Genomic DNA, 12,173 nt, shown 5'->3' with positions numbered 1-12,173 from the left:
AATCTGCACGCAAATCTGAAGTTAGTTACTTAAGTATTGCAAAATAGTGCAGGTTGTACAAGTATTGTATCACGACTTGACAAAAACAAAGAATATAACAATCTACTTGTAACTCAATCAAGCATTTTTCGCTATCTAATTCATTTGAATGAAGCCAGTTCTTCCTTCTTCGTAACAAAGGTGTACGAACTCTTTATCAATGTAGTCATTCTGCATTGGAGCGTAGAGAATATTTTAGCAAGTCAAAGGCGGGACACGAGACTGTCAGCTAATAAGTACAAATTAACATTAAAATGTTCGCTGGGATACATTAGCGAGTATGTTCGCGTTCGTGACATGAAAATCACTTTCACGACGATTCCTTACTGTCATGTAAATGGGACACTAATGCCTTCATTTGTCGTCTTTTGCTTATAAAGAAAAATATTAACATCATATTGTTGGCCAACATCTTTTTACCTATGTAACTGGACACTTAAAATTCATTTACTGTAGCACAAATGTCAAAGACGAATTTAAAAAGAAGTGCCCCAATTAAACTGGCCGAATGTAGTTGACGTGCGGAAGCATCGGGAGAGTTTGATCACGAGTAGACTGCTCTAGTATTTATTATCTAGATCGCATCTTCACTGACTAGAATCTGGTAATGGAGAAAGTTTTAAGCTTCATATCTAAAATAACTTAGATATTGATTTTTTTATTTTACTTTGTAAAAAAAAAACATAATGAAGAGAATTAGATATTATCAAAAATATTACAGTTCTACAATATTATTAAGATATTATGTATGTACCTTTTTTATTGTGCTCCTTACTGACTGAGGTTTGGGTTTGGGCGTCGGCTTGGCTGTGTTCGGCGGGCTCTTCTCGAGGAAGGGGCTGTTCTCTGGAAGACCGAAATTCTTTGGCAAGTACTGTTCCAAATCTGTGCCTGGAATATCGCACAATCTTATACAGTACGTTACAAAATAAATAAATATATAATTATATGATATATTTTATCAAAAATATATTTTCCTCTACATTTCTTGATTGTGAATATTTCACGATAGCTGTGCTGGTCGTTTGTATTTAAATCCACATTCATATCTCCCAAATACAAGTTATTTAAGCTAAATAACTTTCGTATTGAAGGTAATTAAGCAAAAAGTTATTATGATAAATAATTCTTAGGTAAATTTTATAATAATCCATAAGTGTCTTGAAACCCGCAAAGTAACTAAAAGTTGTTTAGTAAATGATAAGAAATAATGAAAAGTAATGTTTTGGTTCAATATATTATTTGATTACATTCATGTCAAATAAAAAGTCGAAATAAATTCACAATCAAAAAATGAAAGAAATCAATACGTACAAAGGATTAGGCGCAAAGCCAAATGATTGCCAAATGCGGTAAGCCAATCTTAGACCACAACCACAATCCACAGATTCAAAACAGTACTCCTAAATATTGCAATAATGACCTGTACGCAATGTTTGTGCAATTATTTCTCGAAGTGTTGGTTGCATTTTGGCATACAATGCTATTTTTCGTAGTTAACTGTAAACTATTGCGGTATTACCTCGATATATTTAAGACTAAATGCACTAAGACTAAAGCGAACTGAACTATAAGCGACACACCCAAGGCACGGCTCGAGACAAACAATCCATGCATTTAATATGATTTAATAAACATGAATCATCGTTTTATTTCGAATCTTGAACCAGTATTTCTCAAACTTTACTGCCTACAAATTTGATTTTTGTTTTAATCATTTCTAACAAGTAAAAGTTAAAAATAGGTAATGAAGGTTGGCCACAAGATTATGCGAGTTGCCATATTATAATCTTATATCTTTAAATGAGCAATTCTTGTATATATAATTGGAATCTCGGAATCGGCTCCAACGATTTTCATAAAATTTAGTATATAGGGGGTTTCGGGGGCGATAAATCGATCTAGCTAGGAATAATTTTTAGAAAATGTCATTTTATTCGTGTTTTATCGATAATCAACTTAAACATAAACTTAACTTTTTCTATCGGTAAGATCGAAAAATATTATTTATATTTCATCATTTTATTAGTAATTCGTACTTAAATATAATTTCCAAAAAACACAATTTAAAAAAAAACCAAGCAAAGCTCGGTCATCCAGGTACAGTCAGCGTCATATAGATCGTAACAGACAAGATATGCAAATATATAGGTACATCAAAAGTAATCAATTATATCGGTACAACAAAAGTCCTGAAAATAATAGATACATTCACCCTGCCCAAATACATCGGTACATACACAGCGTCAAATATATGAGTACATGCAAGATGCTCATAAATATCGTAGCAGCCACAGCGTCATAAGTAACGAAGCAGTCAAGGTGCGCAAAAATATCGGTACATTTGACAAAATTGAAATCTATCTCTATATACTTGTGATACAATTTGGAATAAACTACTTCTGTTGCATTCATTTGACACTTTGTATTAACATTATAGGTTGTCCGGAAAGTTCGTTCTGATTTTCGATATAAAGCTTACAATAGACTGTAGCTGAAGTGGATTCATTTTCGGATTTCCACCATTATCAAACGTCACGAAAATTTCTATATTGTGAATAATTTCATTTCATTGGTTGAGATAAAAACTAATTTTTAAAATTTTATCCAATAATAAAAGACGTTTTAGGTATAGAGTCGTACCAATGTAATTTAAAAACATTTTCAAAAATTTAAGAGAACAGGGTTTCAATTTTCTTTATAAAGCGGCACGAACTTACTGGGCAACCCAATATTTTTCTTCTCCTGTCATAACGCTTAAATATAAAAGTTTGTCACGCCGAATATGACAGATACGTAATAACTAATATCAAATTTTGCCTTGTCACAATATATACAAGTTTGGCGCAGTATTCTAGTATGTTTGCCGTAATATGTAAGTATACCGGTTCGAATCTCAGGCTACTTTTTTTTTCATTTTGTCAATCACGGGGTTATTTTTTCATAACCAGTAAAAATTTGGTAATGTAAAATTTTGCTCGACATTTTTTTTTTATAATTTTCGCTGTCGGGTAGAAAGAAATTTAAATAACGTTAACAACAATTAGGTCAGACCATCGCGGGTGAAGTGAGTGGGCGGAGCGTGGATTGTCTTTGCGGGTTTTAAGAATGGTCCGCGCGGAAACTATACGTACAAGTGTTATCTACATATGTGTGCGCGCCCACGCACACTGGAATGCTTATTGCAATCGACCAAAAATTTGATGTAGTTTGGATATTGACATTCAGTTTTTTTGTCTTTCTTTCTTAAATATAATCAGTATCAGTAAATGGTAAAGGTAAAAGTGTTATTTTTACCGGAACAAGTTTAATAAACACGAGTAATAAACAAATTACATGCCAATAGCATCGCTTTATCTCCTTCATTTTTGTTTGAAATAGAAAAGTACTTTAACGGTCAAACTCATTAGTCCAAAGCAATATCAAAAAGTACCTAATAACTACGGCGATAAAGTTGAATTACATGTGCTTCGATATTAAAATTAAAAAGTTTAAATATAAAAAAAAAATAGTGGCTTGGGATTTGAACCGCCGACCTTACGTACCAACGGCGGCGAACGGTAAGGCCACGAGACCAAACTAGCATATATGATGACAAACTTAAATTTGATGTTGGTTTTATCTACCTAATATCTGTCATCCGCGTCGAACACTTTTAGTAAATTTTGAAAAATGGTTTGATGCAAAATGTCAAATGAATAGTAACAGAAGTAGTTTATTCCAAATTGTATCACAAGTATATAGAGATAGAGTTCAATTTTGTCAAATGTACCGATATTTTTGCGCACCTTGACTGCTTCGTTACTTATGACGCTGTGGCTGCTACGATATTTATGAGCATCTTGCATGTACTCATATATTTGACGCTGTGTATGTACCGATGTTTTTGAGCAGGGTGAATGTATCTATTATTTTGAGGACTTTTGTTGTACCGATATAATTGATTACTTTTGATGTACCTATATATTTGCATATCTTGTCTGTGACGATCTATATGACGCTGACTGTACTTTGTTATAATACGAAAAGATATAGATTTTAAAGGAAAGTCTTTAAAAACGTAAACAAATATTTCATGTCAATGACCATTATTAGAACTCAAAGAGCTATAAGGGGAGATTACTTTTCTGTTCGATTGATTTTTATGTATAGTCGAAGACAGCATTTCTGATTGAAAGATTGAGAATCATGTACGTGGAACTATGATGGGTTATGGTAGGCGATTGTTAGCAAACATAGCGTAGGAACAAATATATTATGCAAACATGGGCCTCGTTTTGTTCAACTTAGAACATACAATCGTGCTGTTTACGGCTACAACCATTTTCTTTGTTTTCAGACTGTTCTTTATGCTTTTAGTAAAATCTTAAATACACAGTAATACTATTTTAAAGTTACCTATTCACCTCCTTGGGTCCTTGAAAAGACATTTTAGATTTGTTCTGTATGGGTTAAGCTCTAGTTTAAGTGTGTCCCAGAGAACCAAATTATGGCTCTATCGATAACTTCTATTGCATTATTCAATATACAACGTAATCATTATGTTACAAAGATGAATATCATTAGTTTATCACAATTGGAACGTGAAGAATATTACCCAATACAATTTGCAATGAAATGAAATATTACTATACTGTATGGTTTTAGTTATTAATGTACTTCACGTAAGTAGGGTACTTCGCAGTTATCTTATAAATTCTAATGTTATTCAAAGTCAGCACTGATTCTCATTACATCGATGATAGGTGTTAGTAAAATGTCCGCATACAATGCGCGGTGTCACCGTTACATTGGTGTGGTTGTGGCAGGCAATGAGGCAATGACATGTAAATGGTTCACCCACTCACCGGAACTGGGATGGCTCGTTGTTGCTAACCCTTTTTATCCACAGAAAATATACACGTTTATAAATATATATTGAAAAATAGAAAGAACATAGCAAAATATTAGTATGTTTTGAATTAAACATAAAAGAAATATTTCTCACACAAAGGACACAATTAGTATGTAATTCCATCTTAATAATACACCAACAAGCAAACTACAATATATAGGAAAAATCAAAACAATCAAATTACCTTCACGTCTCTGCCTCGATGAGTCGAAGGTCTTTCGCTTCTTAGCCATGGTCTTTTCGCAAATTTTCACATGTTTGGCGAGAGACTGTGGCACGAAGGTGCGGGCGCAAACGGGGCAGGGCATGAGAGGCAGCGGGCCTGCAGGCTGTGGCGCCACAGGGGCCACGGGGCTGGTGGGCACCGGTGGTGAAGGCGGTGGCCCCACATGGCTCGGCGGGGGCGTTCTCAGCAGCGGCCGGTACGACTCGCACGGGGAACTGTCCCCCGCCGGCTCTGGGGATGCGGAACGAGACGACTTTGCTGATACTTCTTCTTGTTTCCGTTTACCTGAAAATAAATCATGAGACTTAATGACATTTTTAGGTTAATTGTAATAAAAGAGATTTCCCATTGTAAAGGAATTATTTACAAATGAGATAATACACGGTATCGTAAACAGTTTTATAATTGAACAATATCGTGAGAGAAAGTGAGGGAAATGAAATTATAAAATGTAATTACAATTTTCTTAAACTGTTAATCAACTGAACTGATGATATCGAAATAGAAAGGTTGTATTAAAAATAGAAATTCTCACGACTTCCGACACATGATGATCGTTAGGTAAAATGCAGCAACACTTTTACTATCCCTGACTCAAATTACTCATCTCTTTCACTATTCGAAGCGATCAAATTACATAGAATTTGTTATGTAGTAAGTATAACGTTACATTGTTATAAAAAGGGTTGTAAATCGAACTAAATAAAGTATAATACTATATCAATTTACAACTTATATATCCAAAGGGATGATTAAATGCCAAATGATGTAAAGCAAGACATAATTTATTAACCTGATACAATAATTATCGTTATTTCGTCTATCCCAATTCCTTTACTTACCGTCAGTTCATATGAAAAAAGCAATGAAATTTATAAAAACAACGCGATTCTAAGCACAATAACATAATTCCAAGGGCGCGTTGAAGGTAAACATGACGCAAGCCGCAACCATCGATTAGGCAAATTACTATTATAACACGCAACAAGTACACCACTAAATACATATATGTAACCTATCAGACAACTTCCAGACAAGAATTTTGAAAACACACACATCAAAAAAAAAAACATCTTATTCCGAACTAAAACAAGGGGCTAGATGTAAAAGCACAATTGTACAGAAAGACATTGCAAGCCCGAATATATTTTGTATTTAAGTAATTATTTGTATTTATATTGTTAATAAAAGTATAACATTTATGTACTTACAATAGCAACAAAGAAGGCGTAAAGTTAAATTAAACATAACACTGTCTTTAAATTATTATTTTCGATTATCACGCTTATTGATATTCCGATTTATCACAAGGCGTCGAGCGACCGATTCCCCACATTTAACGTATTCGTGAACTACAAAGAAAACCGGTTTCATTCACTACACTAGGTAATTAAATATAACTTATGTATCTTGTATAAATGCATGTGTTTAATGTTTCAAGCTAAAACTTGTAATATGACCTTGACTTCATAAACGAATGCGCAGTAATCAATTGTCATTTATTTTAATTAGGCGGTGATTAAAAATTGTTATTAAGAGGGTATTTAGTAAATTAAAGACGTAAAAGTTTATCATACAAATAGGGTTGTGATTGCTGTAGCGAAAATAACGGTTTTTAAAATATTGAAAAAACTAATTTTAATATTGATGCTTAAAGAATTCTCTTCCAGATGCGCTTATAACATATAAACGCAATACAGCGCCTGCCTTAATATCTGTAAATGCAACCACAAATAGGATAATCTGTCAAATTATTGGCAAATATTCTGTGCTAGAAACCGAAATTGTTTGTAGACAGTTTTAAAATTCCATGTCAGTAAAGCCTATCATCACCAATTTTAGCCTTTCCGAGAACATATTGGCCGTTCCCAACACAAAAGATGTCTTCGTTATGCCGTGCACGTTGAGTAAACGCGTGCTATGAACGTAAATTGCTACAAGTTTTATTTAACAGTGGTTAACAAGCGAGCCGATGTCTGTCGGCTGCCTACATCAAAGAGCTGAGTGCAAGTAATAAGCGGGGAGAGAACAGGGTTGTAGTTATTAATGGCGTTAACGATGTGTCTACAGCCGACTCGAACGTTAAGGATATCCTTGTCCAAATTACGATACGTTTTTATGTTCGGTTTTAACTTTTGTCTCAACTTTCACGCTTGGATATAATTAAGTGGTCGTTTAAAAAATCCATCGGCTTAAGTTTGTTATGGTATAAAGAATAAATAATAACACGTTTCTTGTGACAAGTTAACTAAGAGAAAATTTATCACAAGAAGGACTAAAAAGTTTTGCTATTAGACCTGGTGTGGTTTTAACATTTCTAGAAAGTTTTCAGATTTTCTCGAACTAGTAAAGAACAAGTATCGATAGAAATCCACAAAAAATTGGAAGCGACGCTTTTATTTTATAAAAATAAAATAAACTACACCTACTTTGTATATATTCTGGACTGATGAATACGTGCAGTTTAAAAGCAATTTGCACCAAATAAGATAGACTACCGTTTTGGATCGTTATAGGGTAATAAATAAACTGTTTAGTTTACCGTTTATGACTTGTTCTGTACTAAAGATATTTTTTAATTGCAGCCGCAAGCCAGACGCGTCCTAAATATCTTCCATTGAGATCATATCACGAGTAACTGACTATCGGATTATTATAGCTATTTGCTTGATACATTTATACACAACACAATAATTTGTATACGAATTTAATCACAGGTTTTTTTTAATAATTACAATAAATATTTAACGTAAGCTTTAAAATAAATTGTTGCTAAATAAATAAGTGGCACCTATATAACCACGTAATTTATATACAAAGCTAACGTGAGGGATATTGTCCAGGAAATATTAGAAACATAAGGGTGGAAAGCGTACAAGGCATCGCCTGGTACAGTTAAAGAAAAACACCCTACGAAAAGCGAAATATTTTGTGAATAATAGCGTAAGGTATAAAATAAACAAATGTAGTATCGAATATCGAAATATTGCCATCTTCATTTTCACCAAAAAAAAAACAAAGATAACTACAGTTTTAGTAAGTGAAAAATTGCGGTTAAAATAATAATCAAGCACGCCCTAGGACTATCCAAAAGGTATCGTAATCATAATAAAAGCCAGCGTAAAAACAAGCATTAAAAAGTTTTTTTTACATACTATTGTCCTTCATGCGGTAGTGAACATACGATATGTTTTTGTTTACATGTTAGGGTCAGAGTCCTACAAATACGTGACGTAGATAATATTGATGTGATAGTCTTCCTTAGGGACGTTCCGTCTATTAATATTCCCCGAGTGCATACAAACGGATAGAGGCAACGGAAGAGTCAAACTAATGCGCGCTGATGTATTTCTGTCAACACCTGTTAATTGTTGGCTTGCCTAACTTTTTATTTATACAACTTTGGAACTAATTAATTTAAGAATACAGTTTAAATTACTTAATACAATAGTGAATAACTGCGTGAGATTTACTTTTTTGGAAATCTTACAGATTTTTTTTAAATATTTTTTATCTGCAGTACGATTTCTTAGTTAAGTAATATTTGTAGCTCATAAAAGAAAGTTATGATTGGTATAATAAAGATAAATAAATGCTGGTAAGATCAGAACAAATTGTAAAAAAATAATCATTCATTTGTTTCAGTTCAAGAAATGTCTGATAACATTACTATCGCTATGGTTTATGACTTTGTTGTGTTGTTATATTATTTTTAAATGAAGACTAATTTTATTTATTGCCAATTATCAACATTGCAAAATACATTTATATTAGTAAAAGGTTCATCATAAATTACAGAATATCATGTAAACATTGATTCGTCGTTTCTCATGTACCTAGAAATATTTCGAATTAAATACTTTTATAGATTGATAACATTATATACTACTAGCTGTCGCCCACGACTCCGTCTGCGTGAACATATAAAATAAAAAGCAGCTTTTCAAGGCATAAATTCTAAAAAAAAAACATAGGAATAAATAGTATCCTATGTCCGTCTCCTGGCTCTAAGCTACCTCCTCACCAATTTTCAACCATATCGGTAAAGCCGTTCATGAGTTATATATCAAGAATAACTTATTATTGAACAATTTGATGTTTGTTTCTCACACAATGATGACAACAAAATAATCATTAAGCACGACTAATCAGGGAATCTAATCAGGAAAGTCTTGAGACATCACAGCAATAGTAACGGTAAAGTTTTTATAAAGCAGCAGCAGAAAGCGCGTCAATAATAAAAATAGTAATTAAACAATATAAAATGCGCGAAGAGTCAATAAAGCACAAAATTAGTTCCTGTTCCCGAGACAACGGCGTGACAACGCGCTGAGTGAGCGCTCAGTTTTTGTTATAATCCAATGTTCTCAATTCTCGATGCGAACATCACGAATATACGAAGAGGAATTGGTAATTTTAGAAATATCTATCAGCGGCAATAACTTTCGATAAGTCACGTGATTGTCGCGCATCAGTTCCATACGTTTTTAAGTTCGCAATTGAATCGTTTCGGAGCGAATGAACCTTATCTAACCCCCCAGAATCGTCAAATATTGTGCGAAGATTTAAATATTATTTAAGGTTTAAAAGCTTGAAGTGAAGATTATTTCATCAGCCATAATATTATAATAAAATTTAATACGTAATCTGTAACAGTGAAAAATAAAAACATAAAAATTTATAAATTCACCACTATAATAGGTAGATACGAGGACCGCAACATTTGTGACGACCTGGATTTTAAAACTAAAGAAAGTGACCGCGAGATATCACATGATACATTACACGATTCATAAAACAATGTCAGGCGCTTTCTGCAAAAGGTTAACATTTAAAATGGCCGCGCAATCCGTGGGAACGGGCAAGCGATGTCTGCTAACTGCGAGACTGAGCGTTCCTCCTTCACACCTCTTACGTATATAAAGGTCAGTAAATTAGTGAGATAACGTGAGAACAACGGATAATGTTACACGTACCAACTGATCTGTAGATTACTTTCAATGTAATCTATTATATAGATACATTGTTTATGAACTTTTAACTTAACCAAAATGTTGAAGTTAAGCATGTAAACATAAGTTATATAATGTGTTACTTTAACATATATTTAAGCAACAACTTGCTTTTTAAGACTCTAAAAATGTAGTCTAAAGGTGTGACTTTAGTTTTAAAAAACTTTTATAACCTTTACTAACCTATACGTTATTTTAATTTGTTGATTTTGAAGATTCGGCCACCTGTTTCATTCATATATTTAATATAATTATATTTAAATCTGTAGAAAAAGATGTAACTGCGCTTGCGCATATTTCTTGTAGGAACAACACTATAGTGTTTGATGGTGCATTGAGTGTCAATGTGTGTACATTTTAATTTACGGTTTAATTCTAACGGTATTTTTACATACAGTGTGCTGAGGACAGCTTTATAAAGTCGTACATTTCTTCCACGGTTTTGTAAATTAAATTATGAAACAGCAATTATTCTACTCGTTTAGAATCAATTATCGTAATAACTTTGATCTTTATATCGACCGTCAAAATTTCACGCGAATTCGTCGCACCCAAATCTATTGCAAAATACGTCATTAACCTTGCCAACGTGTCGATATATCTCGTTCCTAAACAATTGTCGATAACACTAAAAATTTGCTTTAAATAGTTCACATGCTGAAGAAAATTAAGTTAATATTAAATCTTGTTGATGAACGAAATTATTAAAAATTAATTAACTAATATAAAAATAAAAAGAAAGTAAATCTGTTAAAAATACTGATGAAAATTACAATGTTTATGTGAAATTGCGCGCTCGTCTCTCACTGAATGCTATGTAAAAACGAGAAAATTGTTTGATTGTTTACAGTTTACACAAGTGTTACGTAAGCAAACAAACCATTGTCTATTTTTACGAATTTATTCACAATCACTTAACCATGGCTGGTAAATAACAGATAAATAGTAGGCAATCTCTTTGGATCTTTATGATGATGAGATTAGTCAAAGAGAAAATAATAAGAATATTTATTCTCTTTCTATCTTACTAATATTATAAATGCGAATGTTTGGATGGACGACTGGATGTCTGTTAGATAGTATATCCAAAAGGCTTAACGGATCTTGGTAAAATTTTTTATAGATGTACAACATAGTCTGGAGAAACACATAGGATACAAATTAAGTTTTTTTTTAATATCGCGCGGACAGAGCCCTGGACGACAGCTAGTAACATGATAAAATAGCTTGTTACTTAGATGTAATTTTTCCTAAGTGAAACTATTTATTCATAAAATATGCCAAATTGTAACATGGTATAGCACGTTAGTGGACCTTGACGTATTCATATTATACGCTTAAGCATTTTGCTTCGTAGAAAACGTTCGCTGCAGTTTCTATTGACGATATAGTCATGCAGTACGTAAATAGTTCTTAAGCTTTGAACTCTATTGCAAGAGCTATAGTTTCCATTGTTAAGTGCAAATGCACCCGACTGTGTGCGAATCGATTGAGATAAGCAAACAATGTGACGAGCTCAACACTCTGACACTTGACCTGGATATGTCTCTGGGATTATAGATGTTATATGAAAATACATACTATATTGTCAACAATTTTATCATGCATATCATATCATCAAATAGAAATTTTTAAGATTTATTTTAAGAGCTTGAAAAACGAATGAAAATGGTGGGAAGTCACGAATAATTTCTCACATTTCTCTGATTTTGATACACTCTACTTAATGTCACAAGACATAGATTGAAAAGGCCTACATGAAAAACCTATTTAGATTAATACCCAACCTTTGCGAGGTTTTTTTGAAAATAATCATTAAACCAGAACGCAACTCGGTCTATTAAAAAGGAAAAATAACGAATAATTTTCTTCTCTGCAACTAGATTGAAGTTAAACTATTAGAATTTCGACAAGTTGAAGGAAGATGTAGTACCTATCGAGAAAGTCAACAATACCATGAGAAATGTGTAATAAAAAAAGTAAAGTGCACAACATTAGAGTT

General features: G+C 32.8%; 1 protein-coding gene across 8 annotated transcripts in view; it reads right to left on the bottom strand.

Annotated features, from left to right (window-relative positions):
* Positions 1–12,173, bottom strand: part of LOC106126723 (uncharacterized protein DDB_G0287625) — a 32,934-nt gene that overhangs the window by 6,612 nt on the left and 14,149 nt on the right. For 5 of the 8 annotated variants that reach the window (XM_013324528.1, XM_013324523.1, XM_013324524.1 and 2 more), the window contains exons 2-4: positions 5,118–5,444; positions 4,887–4,916; positions 794–930 (exon numbers count right to left, since the gene is read on the bottom strand). In XM_013324528.1, the coding sequence (XP_013179982.1) occupies positions 794–930; positions 4,887–4,916; positions 5,118–5,444 (494 nt within the window). Of the gene's footprint in view, positions 1–793; positions 931–4,886; positions 4,917–5,117; positions 5,445–6,370; positions 6,465–12,173 lie in introns of those variants that run through there. The other 3 variants (XM_013324525.1, XM_013324529.1, XM_013324527.1) reach the window with 3 other exon arrangements.

The sequence above is a fragment of the Papilio xuthus genome, unplaced genomic scaffold (genome assembly GCF_000836235.2).
Source record: "Papilio xuthus unplaced genomic scaffold, Pxut_1.1 DF824992.1, whole genome shotgun sequence".
NCBI lineage: Eukaryota > Metazoa > Arthropoda > Insecta > Lepidoptera > Papilionidae > Papilio > Papilio xuthus.
This window is presented reverse-complemented; position numbering and strand designations above follow the sequence as displayed.